Below are 20,717 nucleotides of genomic sequence, written 5' to 3'. Positions count from 1 at the left end.
AATTCCAGTGAATACAAGCCCAGTCGACCCATTCTTTCATCATACGTCAGTGCCGCCATCCCGGGAATTAACCTGGTGAACATTCGCTGCACTCCCTCAATAGCAAGAATGTCCTTCCTCAAAGTAGGAGACCAAAATTGTGCACAATACTCCAGGTTTGGTCTCACCAGGGCCCTGTACAACTGCAGTAGGACCTCCTTGGTCCTATACTCAAATGTGTTCCAAACACCTGCCATCCTTTGTGTGAAAAAGTTACCCCTCAGATTCCTATTAAGTCTTTCCCCCTTCATCTTAAACCTATGTCCTCTGGTCCTTAATTCCCCTACTCTGGGCAAGAGACTCTGCGTATCCTGTTTGTGAAGACTTGCCTTTTAATTCCACAATTATTTTACAAACAGCTTATCCGGTGATTTCAATAGCAATGGAGACGAGAATGATTTTATCTGTGGGCAACAGTCATTATGTTGTATGTTCCTGTGATCAGTTGTACAGCATCTAGCTGTCTCAGTATTATGATTGCCATCACTGCAGCCCTATAATATAAAAGGTGCATTTGGTAGATGGAAAGGATGACCCTTCTCTACACGAATCATCCCCTAATCCTTTTCCCCAGAGATGTTGTCTGACCCGCTGAGTCACTCCTGCATTTTGTGTCTATCTCTAACTAAAGATAGTTTGATGGTCTCCAAAGAGGTAGATGGGAGGCCAGGACCACACTCTAGCAGGTGAGGGGACCGTTCAGTTGCCTGATAACAGCTGGGAAGAAACGGGCCCTGAATCTGGAGGTGTGCGTTTTCAAACTTCTGTACCTCTTGCCTGGTGGGAGAGGGGAGAAGAGGGAGTGACCGGGGTGAGACTGGTCCTTGATCTACCCCATTGCTGGCCTTGCCGAGGCAGCGTGAGGTGTAAATGGAGTCAATGGAAGGGAGGTTGGTTTGTGCGATGGTCTGGGCTGCGTCCACAATTCGCTGCAATTCCTTGCGGTCTTGGATGGAGCTGTTCCCAAGCCGTGCTGCGATGCTTCCCGATAAAATGCTTTCTGCAGCGCATCTGTAGAGGTTGGTGAGTGGTGTTGAGGACACACTAAACTTGCCCATTTAAATGCCTGCTTCTGTGATCTGAATGGTATTCCACACTCAGCCGGCCATTAAAATAGAACAGCGAATACTACAGATTGATTCAGCTTTATTAAGACTGTGAAAGCTGGTCGATGATTTTTTAAATCTGCCAACTATAGTTTTGCTATTCTTTGGGTGCTGAAACGGCAAGCAGCATTTATAGACAACAGACAATAGGTGCAGGAGTAGGTCATTCGGCCCTTCAAGCCAGCACCGCCATTCAAAGTAACATAAGCAAATTTGCAGATGACACAAAGCTGGGTGGCAGTGTGAACTGTGAGGAGGATGCTATGAGAATGCAGGCTAACTTGGACAGGTTGGGGGAGTGGGCAGATGCATGGCAGATTAAGTTTAATGCGGATAAATGTGAGGTTATCCACTTTGGTGGCAAAAACAGGAAGGCAGATTACTATCTAAATGGCGTCAAGTTGGGAAAGGGGAAGTACAACGGGATCTGGGAGTCCTTGTGCATCAGTCTATGAAAGTAAGCATGCAGTGAAGAAAGCAAATGGCATGTTGGTCTTTATAACAAGAGGAATCGAATATAAGAGCAAAGAGGTCCTTCTGCAGTTGTACAGAGACCTAGTGAGACCACACCTGGAGTATTGTGTGCAGTTTTGGTCCCCTAATTTGAGGAAGGACATTCTTGCTATTGAGGGAGTGCAGCGTAGGTTTACAAGGTTAATTCCCGGGATGGCAGGACTGTCATATGCTGAGAGAATGGAGCAGCTGGGCTTGTACACTCTGGAGTTTAGAAGGATGAGAGGGTATCTCATTGAAACATATAAGATTGTTAAGGGCTTGGACACACTAGAGGCAGGAAACATGTTCCCGATGTTGGGGGAGTCCAGAACCAAGGGCCACAGTTTAAGAATAAGGAGTAAGCCATTTCGAACGGAGGCGAGGAAACACTTTTTCTCACAGAGAGTGGTGAGTCTGTGGAATTCTTTGCCTCAGAGGGCGGTGGAGGCAGGTTCTCTGGATGCTTTCAAGAGAGAGCTAGATAGGGCTCATAAAAATAGCGGAGTCAGGGGATATGGGGAGAAGGCAGGAACGGGGTATTGATAGGGGATGATCAGCCATGATCACATTGAATGGCGGTGCTGGCTCGAAGGGCCAAATGGCCTACTCCTGCACCCATTGTCTATTGTCTATTGTCAATGTGATCATGGCTGATCATCCCCAATCAGTACCCCGTTCCTGCCTTCTCCCCATATCCCCCGACTCTGCTATTTTTAAGCCCTCTCTTGAAACTCTTTGTTGTTTATCTCTTTACATCGCTCTCTATATCTCTCGTTTTCCCTTTCCCCTGACTCTCAGTCTCTGAGTCTCGACCTGAAACGTCACCCATTCCTTTTCTCCAGAGATGCTGTCTGACTCGCTGAGCTTTTTGTGTCTATCTTCGGTTAAAACCAACATCTGCAGTTCCTTCCTACACAGCTTGAAAGCAATGATGGTGACAGTTTGCACAAGCCCTTGAAAATAAAAAGAAGCAATGTGATCATTGCCGATCAGAGGAAAGAAGCAAAAAGTATTTGCCATCACTGCTCGTCGACATGGTAACGCACGTCATTCAGTCTGTAAAAGTGTCCCGACCCGAAACGTCACCTATCCATGTGCTCCAGAGATGCTGCCTGACCCGCTGAGTTACTCCAGCACTCTGTGAAACGTCACCTATCCATGTTCTCCAGGGATGCTGCCTGACCCGCTGAGTTACTCCAGCACTCTGTGAAACGTCACCTATCCATGTTCTCCAAAGATGCTGCCAGAACCGCTGAGTTACTCCAGCACTTTTTGCCTGCATTAGAGCGCATGAGGAGAGGTTGGACAAGCTTGGATTAAGTTCTCTGGAACGCCAGAGGTTGAGGAGAAACCTTTAGACGTTAGAGATACAGCACAGAAACAGGCCCTTGGAGCCAAGGTATCTGTGTTGCCCCGAGGCAAGGCCAAGCCAGCATTGTCCACATTCCGTGACTTAACTAAAGGGAAGTTGGGAAGTTGTTTTGGCTCAGTGACAGCCCCAGAGAGACCGGGCCCTGCTTGCATCCAGGACCATTAGTAACACTGCCGTTTTACGACTTCCATTTGGCTTCTTATTTTCTCTTTCAGATCTGTGGCAGGGATCCGAGGATGTGAGCAGACAGTCAGCCTACCGCCCATGGAGAACTTCCTATTCTTTGTTAAAGCTGTGAACAGTCTTGGACCTAGTGACATCAGCAAACCTGCACTGATTTCCACTAAAAGTAAGAGAATGAGAGAATCCTGCTTATTGTTGCACTATTGTTTGAAATGGAAAAGCACGATGACCAGAGTCCTTTATCTATTTTAGACCGTAGACTGTGGTGGCGCAGCGGTAGAGTTGCTGCCTCTTACAGCGCCAGAGACCCGGGTTCGATCCTGACTATGGGTGCTGTCTGTATGGAGTTTGTACGCTCTCCCCGTGACCGTGTGGGTTGTCCCCAGGTGCTCCGCTTTCCTCCCACACTCCATAGACACAAAAAGCTGGAGTAACTCTGCGGGACAGGCGGCATCTCTGGAGCGAAGGAATGGGTGACGTTTCGGGTCGAGACCCTTCTTCAGGGTCACCCATTCCTTCTCTCTTCTTCCTTGGTGTTAGTGTACTGGGGTCGCTGTTCAGCACGGACTCGGTGGGCCAAAGGGCCTGTTTCCGCGCTGTAACTCTAAACTTTACAGGTACTGCGCGGAAACAGTCCCGTCGGCCTGCCGGAGAGAGGGCAGGGGATAAATTTGTGTGTGAATCCATGTGAGAAGGGAGATAAAAGGGATGGGGTGGAGGGGGTTGTAGGTTAGTTACCTAAAATTGGTGAATTCAATTCACTTCATTGTGTCTCCATTTTACACCTTGAACGATCTTATCCCGTTAGGCAAGAGGTACAGAAGTGTGAAAATGCACACTTCCAGATTTAGGGACAGTTTCTACCCAGCTGTTGTCAGGCAACTGAATCATCCGATCACCAACTAAATAGCAGTCCTGAGCTACTATCTACCTCATTGGAGACCCTCAGACTATCTTTGATCTGGACTTTCTCTTGCACTAAACGTTATTCCTTTTATCATGCATCTGTAAACTGTGTCGGCTCGATTGTAATATTGTCTTTCCGTTGACTGGTTAGCATGCAACAAAAGCTTTTCATTGTACGATAAATTAAACTAAACTAAACTAAGCTTATTATTGCAAGTTATCCAGTCAAATCAAACCATCTCTGAGGGTATCATCCACCTCACTGGAGAACTATCTCTCATTGGAAGGTACACAAAAATGCTGGAGAAACACAGCGGGTGCAGCAGCATCTATGGAGCGAAAGAAATAGCCAACGTTTCGGGCCAAAACCCTTCTTCAGACTGATGGGGGTTGGCGGGGGGGGGGGGGGGGGGGGGGGGGGGGGGGGGAGAAGAAAGGAAAAAGGAGGAGGAGGAGCCCGAGGGCTGAGGGAGAGATAGGAAGGGGAGGAGACAGCAAGGGCTAACAAATTTGGGAGAATTCAATGTTCATGCCCGCAGGATGCAGACTCCCCAAGCGGAATATGAGGTGCTGTTCCTCCAATTTCCGGTGCTGCTCGCTCTGGCCATGGAGGAGACCCAGGACAGAGAGGTCAGATACGGAATGGGAGGGGGAGTTGATGTGCTGAGCCACCGGGAGGTCGGGTTGGTTAATGCGGACCGAGCGGAGGCATTTTGCACTAAACGTTATTCCCTTTATCGTGTATCTATACACTGTTGATGGCTCAATTGTGTTCATGTATTATCTTTCTGCTGACTGGTTAGCATGCAACAAAAGCTTTTCACTGTACCTCTGTACATGTGACCATAAACTGAACCAAACTAAAAAGTTGTTAAAATAATTGTTTTAATAGCTTCTTATAAAATAATTTGTTACTGAACAGGTACCCGCTTTCATCTGAACAAAGAGACAGCCCCTCCAAACATGCAGTTGTCTGAAGATGGGACAGTAATTCACTTTGATGATCTGGCAATGGAGGGTGCGAGTCCACTGTCTGAGTGAGTAGCCACAGCCCCGGGTTCAATCCTGACCTCGGGTGCTGTCTGTGTGGAGTTTGCATGTTCTCCCCGTGTTCGTGTGGGTTTCCTCCGGGCACTCCAGTTTCCTCCCACATCCCAAAGACGTACAGGTTTGTAGGTTAATTGGCTTTGTAAAAACAATAGTTTCTAGTGGGCATAGGATAGTGTTAATGTGCGGGGATCGCTGGTTGGAGCGGACCCGGTGGGCTGAAGGGCCTGTTTCCGCGCTGTATCTCTAAACTAAAAGTGAGATAATATAGACCTAGTGTGGGCGGGAGATTGATGGTCGGTGTGGACTCTTTGGCGTGAAGTTATTCCTGTAAATAAATACTAAAGGCAGTAACACATGAAAAGAACGATTCTACTATACAGTAAACCCATGGAACTCTTTATAATGGATTTTGGTTATGGCAGACCTTCACCTTCAGGCTGGGCTGCCGACAGCTCACCCGGCCTGCACCGCGTCCCCGGCCTCCCCAGGCCGTACCTACTGCCGCCACCGCTGCCGCTCGCAGGCCGGGGCCGTCAACTCACCCGGATCCCAGGCCCAGTTCCAGACCGAGAGTCTGAAGAAGGGTTCCGACCCGAAACATTACCTATCCATGTTCTCCAGAGATGCTGCCTGGCCCGCTGAGAAAATTGGTTGGCAGACAGGAAACAAAGAGTAAGGATTAACGGGTCCCTTTCAGAATGGCAGGCAGCGACTAGTGGGGTACCGCAAGGCTCGGTGCTGGGACTGCAGCTATTTACAATATGCATTAATGATTTAGATGAAAGGATTAAAAGCAACATTAGCAAATTTGCAAATGACACAAAGCTGGGTGGCAGTGTGAACTGTGAGGAGGATGCTATGAGGATGCAGGGTGACTTGGACAGGTTGGGGGAGTGGGCAGATGCATGGCAGATGCAGTTTAATGTGGATACATGTGAGGTTATCCACTTTGGTGGCAAGAACAGGAAGGCAGATTATTATCTGAATGGTGTCAAGTTCGGAAAAGGGGAAGTACAACGGGATCTGGGGATCCTTGTTCATCAGTCACTGAAAGTAAGCATGCAGGTACAGCAGGCAGTGAAGAAAGCTAATGGCATGTTGGCCTTCATAACAAGAGGAGTTGAGTATAGGAGCAAAGAGGTCCTTCTGCAGTTGTACAGGGCTCTAGTGAGTATTATGTGCAGTTTTGGTCCCCTAATTTGAGGAAGGACATTCTTGCTATTGAGGGAGTGCAGCATAGGTTCTTCCCGGGATGGCGGGACTGTCATATGCTGAGAGAATGGAGTGGCTGGGCTTGTATACTCTGGAATTTAGAAGGATGAGAGGATATCTTATTGAAACATATAAGATTAACAAGGGTTTTGACACGCTAGAGGCAGGAAATGTGTTCCCGTTGTTGGGGGAGTCCAGAACCAGGGGCCACAGTTTAAGAATAAGGGGTAGGCTATTTAGAACGGAGATGACAAAAAACGTTTTCACCCAGAGAGTTGTGAATCTGTGGAATTCTCTGCCTCAGAGGGCAGTGGAGGCCAATTCTCTGGATGCTTTAAAGAGAGAGAGTTAGATAGAGCTCTTACAGATAGCCGAGCCAGGGGATATGGGGAGAAGGCAGGAACGGGGTACCGATTGTGGATGGTCAGCCTGGGTCTCCTCCATGATCACAGTGAATGGCGTTGATGGCTCGAAGGGCTGAATGTACTACTCCTGCACCTATTGTCTATTGTCTATTGTGTTGCTCCAGCACTTTGTGTCCTTTTTTTAATTAACCAACATCTGCAGTTCTTTGTTTCTACTACTTTGGGTCACAGAGTGATACAGTGTGGAAACAGGCCCTTCGGCCCAACACACTGACCAACATGTCCCATCTACACTAGTCCCACCTGCCGGCATTTGGCCCACATCCCTCTAAACCTGTCCTATTCATGTACCTGTCCAAATCTCAAACGTTATGATAATCGATACTTATACAATGAAACTCTAATACTCTGTAATCCCTTACTCGGTTATAGTGGTCAATCAGCAATAATAGACAACTTTCTCTACCCACCTCCGTTATAATAAGGATTTACTATATTGTACTTGATGGTTTGATGGAGCCTTTATTTTACAATTAATCTTGAAAAAGGGGCAGTATTGGATTAAAACATCTCCCCCAAATTTACTATTCTTTAATAAATCGCTTAAATTGACACAAAATGCTGGAGTAAGTCAGCTGGCCAGGCAGCATAAATCCCTGACCTAAACAAGGACAACTTGTATTTCAAGAGGACATTTAATCTGTGAAGGACGATATCAAACTATACTAGCCAGCGCATAAGTGGAGATAATAGGGCTGATAGTAAAAACGTTGGCCGGGAGTATGCTTGTCTCTCTGAAGAAGAAGTTCCCACTGTATCACTCAATAACTCTGTGACCCTTTAGCCTTTTGGTCCAATATTTAACCAGTTGGGTGACTATCCTGTAGAGTGAGTGAATTGGATACAGTAGACGAGGTTGCAGGAGGTGCGAGTGAATCTCTCCCTCACCTGAAAGGACTGTCAGGGTCTCTGGTCAGAGTCGAGGGAGGAGACTACAGATACTCAGCACAACTGTCTGTAGGGAGAGGAACAGCATTAACATGTCAGGTCGATTATTAATCTTTATTCAGCATCAACGGGTATTTTTTGCTTTGTAGTCACTCTTTCGACATACTTGAATGAAGGCACAAGGAACTGCAGATGCTGGCTTACAAAATGAGACACAAAATGCTGGAGTAACTCAGCGGGTCAGGCAGCATCTCTGGAGAACATGGATAGGTGACCATCTGAAGTCTGTCGACCCGAAACGTCACCTATCCCTTCTCTCCAGAGATGCTGCCTGTCCCGTTGAGCTACTCCAGCATTTTGTGTCTATCCTCGGTTTAAACCGCCATCTGCAGTTCCTTCCTACACATGCTTGTCATTTACTGGAATGCCCAGCCTCAATGGGCCGCGTAAGCTGATTTAACAGTAACTTCCGCACAGTTATTGGAGAGATATTTGAATGCAGATAGAGGCAAGCAGGGACATGGTGATTGCATTTTGAAAGGACTATCGCAAGCATATTGGGGGGAAAAGACCTGGTACAAAGCACGAAAGGGCAGTAGAACCTGACAGATTGGGCAGCATCTGTGGAGGAACCAGTCTGGGAAGGGTCTCGACCCATCTCCTTTTCTCCAGAGATGCTGCCTGACCCGCTGAGTTAAGGGCTTGTCCCACTTGGGCGTCATTTGCGCGTCACGCAGATGGCGCGTGAAGATTTTGTACATCCCAAAATCCTGGGGAGCCGCGGGCGACCGCGTGCCACTGCCTACGTCTCCACGCACCATGCGCGCATCACGTGCGTGTCACCACGCGCGCGTCACACGTCGGGATGAGTAAATGATGTTGCGTAAATTACACACAAGTGACGGCCAAGTGGGGCAAGCCCTTTACTCCAGCATTTTGTGCCTATCTTCCGAGCAAATGGCTTTCTTTATATGGAGTGATTCGAGAGTAAAGCCATTCCACGTATCTCTCATATCTCTGACTGTCCCAGTCATTCATTTAATTCTGCTTTTAAATCTTCCTCCCATCCTCTCGGGTGTGTCATGATAGCATGCATACAAAACAATTAATTAGGAGTAAGGGGACGGTTAAATGAGGTGGAATCTCCATCACAGGCCCAACCAGGGAAACTGAACAAGATTATTCAAAGGCAGTGATTGTTTCATAGTCATGTATGCCCACACCGACCAACATGTCCCAGCTGCACTAGTCCAACCTGCCTGTCTTTGGCCCATATCCCCCTAAACCTGTCGTATCCATGTACCCGTCTAAATGTTTCTTAAACGCTGCGATAGTAATTGCATCAATTACCTCCTCCGGCAGCTCGTTCCATAGACCCACAACCTTTTGTGTGAAGAAGTTACCCCTCAGCTTCCTATTAAATCTTTCCCCCCCTCACCTTAAACCAATGTCCTCTGGTTCTCGATTCCCCTACTCTGGGCAAGAGGTTCTGCGTTTACCCGATCTATTCCTCTCATGATTTTGTACACCTCTGTAAGATCGCCCCTCATCCTCTTGCGCTGCAAGGAAGTTTCATCCGCGATTCGTCTTCGGCTCGATTGGGAGTCCCCATCTCCAGGTCATGAGAGTCTAGGAGAGGCTCAGAATAAAAGGACGTAGCTTTAGAAAGTCAATGTATATTATTACGGCGGAGATTGACAAATTCTTGTTTAGTACGGGTGTCAGGGGTTATGGGGAGAAGGCAGGAGAATGGGGTTATGAGGGAGAGATAGATCAGCCATGATTGAATAGCAGAGTGGACATGATGGGCCGAATGGACTCATTCTGAACCTACAACTTATGAACTTATGACATTCCTAGTTCTCATTCTAACGTGACCGTCCATTCGCTGAAACCCAGCAGACCCGGATGAGTAGCAAAGAGACGCACAAAACTATAGATGTGGCGATCTGGAGCAAAGCACAAAAGTGCTGGATAAACCCAACAGATCAAGCAGCATCTGTGGAAGGACCAGTCTGAAGTGAGGGTCTCGACCCGAAATGGTGTCTTCCAATTCCCTCCACAGACGCTGCCTGAGCAGCTGTGTTCCTCCAGCACCGTGTGCTTCAGATAAGTAGCGAGCAAGAGTGCAAGTTCATAGAAGATTGAGGGGGATCTTATAGGAACTTACAAAATTCTTAAGGGGTTGGACAGGCTAGATGCAGGAAGATTGTTCCCGATGTTGGGGAAGTCCTGAACAAGGGGTCACAGTTTAAGGATAAGAGGGAAGTCTGCATGGACCCGTTGCAGTTCGCATACCGTCCGAACAGATCCACGGACGATGCGGTCTCCCAGGTTTTGCACACCGCTCTCTCCCATCTGGACAGCCAGAAGGGGGGCTACGTGAGGATGCTGTTCATAGACTACAGTTCAGCCTTCAACACGATAGTCCCCACCAGACTGGCCGGGAAGCTACTGGAATTGGGGCTCAACACCTCCCTGTGTGCCTGGGTCCTGGACTTTCTCACCGCCAGGCCCCAGGTAGTCAAGATGGGAGGGAATACATCGAAGTCCCTTACCCTGAGCACAGGATCGCCCCAGGGTTGCGTCCTCAGCCCCCTATTGTACTCCCTGTACACACATGACTGTGTGGCTAGGTTCAGCTCCAACTCATTAATTAAGTTTGCTGATGACACTGTGGTGGTGGACCTGATCTCAGACAACGATGAGAAGACCTACCGGGAGGAGGTGGCTGGTCTAGCATTCTGGTGCCAGGATAACAGCCTCCTCTTGAACATCAAAAAAACGAAGGAGCTGATCATGGACTTTAGGAGGGCACATCATCCGAGGACGTACATTCCATTGAGGATAAATGGGGATCCTGTGGATAGGGTGAACTGTTTTAAATATCTGGGAGTCCACATCTCCGAGGATATGACATGGGCATCTCACGCCTCAGCACTCGTGAGTAAGGCAAGGCAGCGCCTTTACCACCTCAGGCAATTGAGGAAATTCAGAGTGTCTCCGAGGATTCTCCAGTGCTTCTACGCAGCGGTGGTGGAAAGCATCTTGTCCGGGAACATTACCATCTGGTTTGGGAATTGCTCTGCCCAGGACAAGAAGGCTCTGCAGAGAGTAGTGCGTTCGGCCGAACGCACTATGGAACTTCACTTGCCCCCCTGCAGGAACTATACATCAGGAGGTGCAACTCCCGAGCCAACAATATCATGAGAGACCCCTTCCACCCCTGCAACGGACTGTTCCAGCTGCTACGGTCAGGCAAACGCCTCCGTTGCCATGCGGTGAGAACGGAGAGGTTGAGAAGGAGTTTCTTCCCAGAGGCCATTCGGACTGTAAACCCCTATCTCACCAGGGACTAACTCTACTGAACGTTTTTCCTTCCATTATTTATTATGTAAAAGAATATGTGTGTTATGATTGTGTTTATAGTTTGTTTGGTTGTTTGGTTGTTTGTCTTTTGCACAAAAGCCCGCGAGCATTGCCGCTTTCATTTCACTGCACATCTCGTATGTGTATGTGACAAATAAACTTGACTTGACTTGACTTGACTTTTAGGACCGAGATGAGAAAAACATATTTCACACAGAAAGTGGTGAATCTCTAGAATTCTCTGCCACAGAAGGTAGTTGAGGCCAGTTCATTGGCTATATTTAAGAGGGAGTTAGATGTGGCCCTTGTGGCTAAAGGGATCAGGGGGTATGGAGAGAAGGCAGGTACAGGATACTGAGTTGGGTGATCAGCCATGATCATATTGAATGGCGGTGCAGGCTCGAAGGGCCAAATGGCCTACTCCTGCACCTATTATCTATGTTTCTAAGTGTATCTCTGCTCATTCCCGGGGCTCTGCAGGTCGCTGGAGCTATTTCACCAACATCATTCAGACAAAACAAATCTGTAAAGCGACGTGGGGGGGGGCGACACAGTGGCACACCGGCAGTTGCTGCCTTACAGCACCAGAGACCCGGGTTCATACCCGGCTACGGGCGCTGTCTGTACGGAGTTTGTACGTTCTCCCCGTGACCAGGGGGGTTTTCTCCGAGTGCATCGGTTTCCTCCCACACTGCAAAGACATGCAGGTAAAATTGTAAATTATCCCCAGTGTGCAGGATAGTGCCAATGTACAGGGTGATCGCTGGTCGGCACGGACTCAGTGGGTGGAAGAGCCTGCTCCCGCTCTGTACCTCTAAAGTCTCAAGTTAAATCATAGTTTTGTTTGTGGAATTTTAATAAATGTAATTTCAAAGTCCCAGCGAAAGTACTCTAAAAAGTTTCAGGTAATTGGTATTGTTATCATTCAGTATCTAACCTGCGGCAATATTGTATGAGCACTCTATCAATGACATTATACAACTCTTAAAAGTAGACCATTTATAGCTCTGCTTTAATGGTGAACAGGCACCGCACAATAGGCACGTTATTCCTCCAGCAAAGGAATGCGTAACAAAGAAGTTGTTTCTTCTCCAAAAAGTTTCCGAGGTATAAATTTCCGAAATGATGAATTTCTGTCTTCCCAATGGACTTGAGGTAACTCATTCTCTGATGACAAACACAAGGGCCGCGGGCCAAGTCATTACCTCATCAGAGTGGCTCCTCTGGGCCGCCGTCTGGTGGTTCAATCACGGGTATTCAGTTTCCCTCTCAGTCTGCCCGCAGGTCATATGACTGTTCCTGCAACAATTTAACCTGCTGCCAAAAGACATATTCCATGTCATGTAGGTCTCAGTCTGGAGAAAGGTCTCGACCTGAAACGTCACCCATTCCTTCTCTCCAGAGATGCTGCCTGTACATTCTGCTTGCACTGAAAACCTCCGGCACTCCTTCTTCAAAAGTGGAATTGTGAAGCATTTCCTTGAGCACCTTCCTCTTTGATTTGTCGTTTTCACACCTTACCCTTCCATATCTCCGTGCCTCTCTCTCTCCCCTAACCCTCAGTCTAAAGAAGGGTCTCGACCTGAAACGTCCCATTCCTTCTCTCCAAAGATGCTGCCTGTCCCGATGAGTTACTCCAGCATTTTGTGTGCATATTCCGTGTCAATTGATTATCCTGTACATTCTGTAAATCTCTTTACTCCTTCTTCAATAGTGGAATCATGAAGCATTCTCTCCATCAACTGTACGACTAGGACGTTTTGATTTAAAAGTACATTTGTATGTTCATACGTGGTAGGAGCAGAATTAGACCATTCAGCCCATCAAGTCTACACCGCCATTCAATCATGGCTGATCTATCTTTCCCTCTCAACCCTATTCTCCTGCCTTCTCCCCATAATCCCTGACACCCGTACCAATCAAGAATCTGTCAATCTCTGCCTTAAAAATAACCATTGACTTGGTCTCCACAGTCTCCTGTGGCAATGAATTCCACAGATTCACCACCCTCTGGCTAAAGAAATGATCTCTAATTCTAACTCGGGTTGCGCTCTCGATGTTTCTAGTTAAGACTGAGTTTGCAGTCAACAGAAGTTGCAGCATTTGGGAGGGGAGGAAAGTATCGGCGGGCCGACGAGAAGGTTCGAGGGGGAAAAAGAGGATAACAGGGCAGCACGGTGGCGCAGCGCAGCGGTAGAGTTGCTGCCTCACAGCGCCAGAGACCCGGGTTCGCACCTGACCACAAGCGCTGTCTGTACGGAGTTTGTACGTTCTCACCATAACCACGTGGGTTTCATAGAAACATAGAAAATAGGTGCAGGAGGAGGCCATTCGGCCCTTCGAGCCAGCACCGCCATTCATTGTGATCATGGCTGATCGTCCCCAATCAATAACCTGTGCCTGCCTTCTTCCCATATCCCTTGACTCCACTAACCCCTAGAGCTCTATCTAACTCTCTCTTAAATCCATCCAGTGACTTGGCCTCCACTGCCCTCTGTGGCAGGGAATTCCACAAATTTCCTCTGGGTGCTCGGGTTTCCACCCACATCCCAAAGGCGCACGGGTTAGTCAGTTAATTGGCTTTTGTGAATTGCCTCTGGTTTGCGAGGAGTGAATGCATTAGTGGGATAACATAGAACTAGTGAGTCCGGGTGATCGAAGGTCATCGTGGACTCGGTGGGCCAAAGGGCATTTTGCCATGCTGTGTTTCTTAAAGGTCAGTGCAAATTCGAATATCACTGTCCCATCATTGGTGCACGGCACAATAAAAGACCTTTGAAACCTTTGAATTCTTTGCGCTAATCAATTTGTAATTGTGTAAATGTCTACCTTTACATGTCTGGTCTTCATAACAAGTGGAGTCGAGTATAGGAGCAAAGAGGTCCTTCTGCAGTTGTACAGGGCCATAGTGAGACCACACCTGGAGTATTGTGTGCAGTTTTGGTCTCCACATTTGAGGAAGGACATTCTTGCTATTGAGGGAGTGCAGTGTAGATTAATTCCTGGGATGGCGGGACTGTCATATTTTGATAGAATGGAGCGGCTGGGCTTCTATACTCTGGAATTGAGAAGGATGAGAGGAGATCTCATTGAAACATATAGGATTGTTAAGGGTTTGGACACGCTAGAGGCAGGAAACATGCTCCCGGTGTTGGGGGAGTCCAGAACCAGGGGCCATAGTTTAAGAGAAAGGGGTAAGCCATTTAGAAGGGAGATGAGAAAAAACTTTTTCACACAGAGAGTTGTGAATCCTCTGCCTCAGAGGGCGGTGGAGGCAGGTTCTCTGGATGCTTTCAAGAGAGAGTTAGATAGAGCTCTTAAAGATAGCGGAGTCAGGGGATATGGGGAGAAGGCAGGAACGGGATATTGATTGGGGATGATCACCCATGATCACATTGAATGGCGGTGCTGGCTCGAAGGGCCGAATGGCCAACTCCTGCACCTATTGTCTATTGTTTACCTTCCATGTAATTAATGGTTCAATGGTTCTTTATTATCACATGTCCAGAGGTACGGTGAAATTATTTTATTGCTTACAGTTTAGTAAAGTATTACAATACATAGGCACATTCCCCGATTAAGTAGAAAGTGTATGGAATTAGTCCATTAAGACCATATCCAAGAATCGCCAGGTTTTGGCACCATTTTGTAGTGTCCAAGTTGTTTGAAGTGCTGCTGGTCATAAATGCCCATTGTTCTGCAGTGATGCAGGTTCAGCCTGGCCAAGCGAAGCTCTAGGCTTCGATTCTCCATCGAAGGTAGACACAAAATGCTGGAGTAACTCAGCGGGACAGGCAGCATCTATGGAGCGAAGGAATGTTTCGGGTCGAGACCCTTCTTCAGACTTCTGAAGAAGGGCCTCGACCCGAAATGTCACCCCTTCCTTCTCTCCAGAGATGCTGGCTGGCCCGCTGAGTTACTCCAGCATTTTGGGTCTACCTATAGAATGAAGGTCGAGTCGCAGGTGGATAAGGTGGTCAAAAAGGCTTCTGGCACTTTGGCCTTCATCAGTCAGAGTATTGAGTATAGAAGTTGGGAGGTCATGTTGTAGTTGTCGGGACCCTTCTTCAGACTGAGTGTCAGGGGGAAAGGGAAACGAAAGATATAGACAGTGATATAGAACAAATGAATGAAAGATAAACAAAAAAATAACAATGATAAGACGTTGGTGAGACTGCATTTAGAATATTGTGTTCAGTTCTATGAACCATGTTAGAGGAAAGATATTGTCAAGCTTGAAAGGGTTCAGGAAAGATTTACGAAGATGTTGCCAGGACTAGAGGGTGTGAGCTATAGGGAGAGGTTGAATAGGCTGGGTCTCTATTCCATGGAGCGTATGAGGATGAAGGGAGAACTTCATGTTCTCCCTTCATGTTCAGGGTGTACAAAATCATGAGAGGAATAGATCAGGTAGATGCACAGGGGAGTTTACCCAGAGTAGGGGAATCAAGGACCAGAGGACACAGGTTCAAGGTGAAGTTTAATAGGAATCCGAGGGCTAACTTTTTCACACAGAGGGTGGTGGGTGTATGGAACAAGAGGTAGTTGAGGCTGGGACTATCCCAACGTTTAAGAAACAGTTGAACAGGTACATGGATAGGACAGGTTTGGAGGGTTATGGACCAAGCACAGGCAGGTGGGACTAGGGTAGCCGGGACATGTTGGCCGGTGTGGGCGAGTTTGGCTGAAGGGCCTGTTTCCACACTGTATCACTCTATGACTCTGTGACTCTAACAGTTCTTTATGGGTGAGAGGAAGTTGACAACGAGGCATACAAACCAGTAAAATTAATCAGGAGGAGAGCGAAACTAGTTGAATAACTAGTGTGGGGGAGGGGCGGAGAGAGAGGGGATGCAAGGGTTACTTGTAGTTAGAGAAATCAATATTCATAGCGCTGGGTTGTAATCTGCCCAGCGCGCCCCACCGCTGCTCTGCGCCGCTGCAGGCTGCGTCTGGTCCGCGCGCTTGGTCTCCTGGAGCAGCGCGTAACTGCACTCTTTCCACAGGTCCTCTGCTGTTCTGGGAGAAACGTTACCAGCTCGAGGCCGACACTACTGGGAGGTGAGGGTTGACCGGTGCGAAGCCTACAGGATTGGAGTGGTGTATCCTGTCGCAGACATCCATGCACTGGGGACAAGCAACACGTCCTGGTGCATGCGATATTTTGCAACGCCTGCAGGGTATGAATGATGCTTTATTTGCTCCATCATCGCGCGATGCAGAGATTGTTGTCGCTAGATTTTCAGAAAGCCTTTGATAAGGTGCCACACCTGAGGCTGCTAAGGAAGATGAGAGCCCACGGTATCAAAGAGCAGATACTAGCATGGATAGCAGGTTGGCTGGATGGCAGATGACAAAGGGTGGCAATAAAGGGGGCTTTTTCTGGTTGGCTGCCAGTGACTAGCGGAGTTCCGCAGGGGTCGGTGCTGGGGCCGCTGCTCTTCACGTTGTATATTAATGATTTGGACGAGGGGATTGAAGGCTTGGTGGCCAAATTTGCAGATGGCACGAAGATAGTTGGAAGGGCAGGTAGCGTAGAGAAAGCAGGGACTCTGCAGAAGGCATGGACAGGTTGGGAGAGTGGGCAGCGAAGTGGCAGATGGAATATAGTGTAGCAAAGTTTGGAGTCATGCATTTTGGTAGTAGGAATAAAGGGGTAGACTATTATCTAAATGGGGTGAGAATTCAGAAATCGGAGGTACAAAGGGAGCTGGGGGTGCTGGTGCAGGATTCCCAAAAAGTTAATTCGCAAGTTCAAGAATTCAAGAGTTCATGAGAGTTTATTGTCATGTGTCACAGATAGTATAATGAAATTCTTGCTTTGCTTTAGCACACCAGAACATACGAATCGGTAGTAAGGAAGACAACACAATGCTCGCATTGATTTCGAAACGACCAGAATATACAAACAGGGATGTAATGCTGAGGCTCTATAAGGCGCTGGCCAGACTGCATTTGGAATATTGTGAGCAATTTTGGGCCCCATATCTGAGGAAGAGGTGCCGTCATGCAGCAGGCCTCCTGCGGACCGATCTGCTGTTAATGGTTATTGCATCATTGAGAGTATTTGCTGAGTAACTATTTCAGCCACGGATTATTATATTTCCAACAGATCATCGCTCCAATGCCAAGAGTTTCTTCACACCTCCCACATCATTTTTAAAGAAATACAAAAGTGAGATTGCAGGCATTTTCTCTTCATCATGTTGAATTTACAGTGATTTGACTCATGTGAAGGCTTTAATATTGGTCCCGTGTACCAAGATATCAAGGGACCAGAGGGAGAGGCTTGGATGGAGTTTTTCCACTAGTGTAGAGATGATGCATCCACTAGTGGAGTCTCGGACCAGAGGTCACAGCCTCAGAATAAAAGGACGTACCTTTAGGAAGGAGATGAGGATGGTGAATCTGTGGAATTCATTGCCTCCGAAGGCTGTGGAGGCCGTCAATGGATACGTTAAGGAGAAGATCAATAGAGTCTTGATTAGTGCAGGTGTCCGGGGCTATGGGGAGAAGGCAGGAGAATGGGGATGAGAGGGAAAGATAGATCGGTCATGATTGAATATTGTAGTGGACTTGATGGTCCGAATAGTCTAATGGCCCTGTCCCACAGTACAAGTTCATTCCAAGAGCTCTCCCGAGTTTAAAAAAAAATCAAACTCGTGGTAAGCACGGAGAATGAACGTTGCGGGTACGTCGGAGCTCGGGGACGTCTCTTAGCGGCTCGTAACGCTAACGGCTGGTACTCGGGAAGAATCTCTAACGGCAGGGAAGCACGGGAAGACTCGTGAAGATTTTTCAACATGTTGAAAAATGTCCACGAGAGCCCCGAGTACCGACGAACGGCCATTACCGTAAATCTCCGAGTTCGAATCAGGGCAAACTCGGGAGAGCTCTTGGAATGAACTCGTACCGTGGGACAGGGCCATAATTCTGCTCCTAGAACATATCATAGTCATTCGCCTGTATATCCCACATTTTCTGTGTGGTCGTTGCTTAGTTGTATTCTGTTCCTTTCGTTCAGTTTGTTACCTTATTAACATTTCTATTTTTCCAATAGGCATAGATATGAATTTATTCACGACAGTACGTTGCACGATGTCCTGCTGACAGATTTCACAGCCAGCGTTGGCGTTTTTGCGGACTGCGGCGGCGGTCTATTGTCATTCTTCAACGCCCATAACGGACAGCTACTTCATACTTTCAGGCACCAATTCGTTGACTTCATCTGCCCAGCATTTGTAGTTGAGAAGCCTGGCTTTCTGTCAGTGTGCACAGGAGTTGATTTACCTGAGTTTGCTAAACACAGCTAATGCCTAAGCATTTTCTTACCGGTAGAATCGCCAATTGTCCATGCGGGTAGCTGATAACTGCTGCATTCTTTATATTTCCACATCCCAGAGCTAACCAGGTACAAAGATACAAGAAGATATGTGTAGGAAGGAACTGCAGATATGTGTAGGAAGGAACTGCAGATGCTGATTTAAACTGGAGATAGACATAAAATGCTGGAGGTATATTCTACACTGTTGTATTTAAGTTATTATTGACTCGTTATGAAGGACTATCCACAATTAAGTTCCATGGTGCAATTAAAGGTGCTGAACTAAATAGAAGGATAATATGTTCCTTTTTATTCTCACCGCAACAAAACTTCCGGTAGATCTATCCAACTTGCCACATGGCAATCACTATTTATTGGTTTTATTTAAATTGATTTGAATTGAATAAATTTTACTATCCAAATATGTACACATACAAGGAATTTGCATTGGTGCTCCGCTTGCAAGTAACAACATGATATACAGTAAACAATTAAAAATAAAACATTATAGTTTAAACATGTGAAGAATGAAATAAAATACCAGAGCAAAAGCAGGCTACCGACTTTAGGCTGTTGAGTAGAGCTACTGCTCATGGAAAAAAAAGCTGTTTTTATCTCTAGCTGTGGCGGCTTTGACAGTCCGGAGTCGCCTTCCAGAGGGAAGTGCTTCAAATCGTTTTTGGCCAAGGTGAGAGGGGTCAGAGATGATCTTGCCCGCTCACTTCCTGGCCCTTGAAGTGTACAGTTCATCAATGGAGGGAAGGTTGCAGCCAATAACCTTCTCTGCTGATCGGATGATTCGCTGCAGCCTCCAGGTGTCGTGCTTGGTGGCTGAGCCAAACCAGACCATGATGGAGAAGGTGAGGACAGACTCTATGATGGCCGTATAGAATTGGACCATCATTGCCTGTGGCAGATTGTGCTTCCTCAGCTGCCGTAGGAAGTACATCCTCTGTTGTGCCTTCTTGACTGTGGAGTCGATGGTGGCCTCCCATTTAAGGTCCCTGGAGATGATGGTTCCAAGGAACTTAAATGACTCCACAGATGTGACTGTGGTGTTGTTGATGGTGAGTGGGGTGAGGGGGGGGGCTCCATACTTTGGAGATGATCTGTTGCAACCACTACATTTTATTTTCAACTTAAATACATCATAACCAATCTCAACTCTCAGTGGAATCCTTCCTTGGAATTGATTAGAAGAAATGCCCAGATCAATCCAGTGTACATTAGATGTTCCCTTAGTTGTCAAATGTTTATGCTCAGGAGCTAAGTGATTTTTTAAAATGTGCATTTTATTAAATGATGTATTTATATTTATTATGTTTACTGAAAGGAGAATAATGTGGAGAACAGTATCTTCAGACTCTGTTTGACATCTACTACTGACGTATCATCCAAGCTGCATGCTTGACAAAATAACCTGGATTATTTGTGATTTTGCAAATCATTTAAAAGGTTACCTTTTACACACTACAACCATTTTTGTTATAGATCTGTGCAAATGAAGGAGCAAATGTTGATTTTTGTTTAGTTTAGTTTAGTTTATTGTCACGCGTACCGAGGTACAGTGAAAAGCTTTAAGGGCCTGTCCCACGAGCATGCGACTCCATGTGGCAAGTGCGACCTAACGTGGTCGCTTGAGCCGTACGGCCTCGCGGGGCCGGTCCCACTTCGATCGCCGGAGCCGTATGGAGTTGTGCGGAGCTGGTCCCGACATCGCGCGGGGCTCCGAAAAACTGACCGTGTTCAAAAATTCCGCGCGGCAACGGCCTGCCGGCCCGCAGCCGCATTGAGGCCGTACGCACCGCCTCGACGGGCATGCACAGCGTCTCGACGCAGTACGCAGCGTCTTGACGCCGTACGTCACGTGCGAACTTCTCGCGGACTTCTCTCGAAGTTCACGTCACTCACTCGACCTCCGCACGGCCCCCGCTTCCGGTTTGGTCGCGCTCGCCGCATGCAGGTGCATGCTGGTGGGTCCGGCCCTGTACGGGGATCACTCGACCTCCCCAAGGCCCCCGCTTCCGGTTTGGTTGCGCTTGCTGCATGCAAGTCGCAGGCTCGTGGGACAGGCCCTTAAGTTGCATGCTAACCAGTCAGCGGAAAGACAATACATGATTACAATTGAGCCGTTTACAGTGTGCAGATACACGGTAAAGAGAATAACGTTTAGTGCACGATAAGGCCAGTAAAGTCCGATCAAAGACAGTCCAAGGGTCTCCAATGAGGTAGATAGTAGTTCGGCACTAAAGTTGTGGTAGGATGGGTCAGTTGCCTGATAACAGCTGGGAAGAAACTGTCCCTGAATCTGGAGGTTATACCTCTTGCCTGATGGGAGAGGCGAGAAG

The 20,717-nt window shown here is 47.5% G+C and overlaps 1 protein-coding gene across 1 annotated transcript in view; it reads left to right on the top strand.

Annotated features, from left to right (window-relative positions):
• cmya5 (cardiomyopathy associated 5) overlaps positions 1 to 18,791 on the top strand; it is an 82,326-nt gene extending 63,535 nt beyond the window's left edge. Inside the window, exons 10-13 of the mRNA XM_033018589.1 lie at positions 3,228 to 3,361; positions 5,024 to 5,138; positions 16,052 to 16,225; positions 18,106 to 18,791. Of these exons, the coding sequence (XP_032874480.1) occupies positions 3,228 to 3,361; positions 5,024 to 5,138; positions 16,052 to 16,225; positions 18,106 to 18,358 (676 nt within the window). The 3' untranslated portion in view covers positions 18,359 to 18,791. The remainder of the gene's footprint in view (positions 1 to 3,227; positions 3,362 to 5,023; positions 5,139 to 16,051; positions 16,226 to 18,105) is intronic.
• The last annotated feature ends 1,926 nt before the right edge of the window (positions 18,792 to 20,717 follow it).

The sequence above is a fragment of the Amblyraja radiata genome, chromosome 3 (genome assembly GCF_010909765.2).
Source record: "Amblyraja radiata isolate CabotCenter1 chromosome 3, sAmbRad1.1.pri, whole genome shotgun sequence".
NCBI lineage: Eukaryota > Metazoa > Chordata > Chondrichthyes > Rajiformes > Rajidae > Amblyraja > Amblyraja radiata.
Note: the sequence above shows the minus strand (reverse complement) of the source record. Positions and strands in the feature narration are given on the sequence as shown.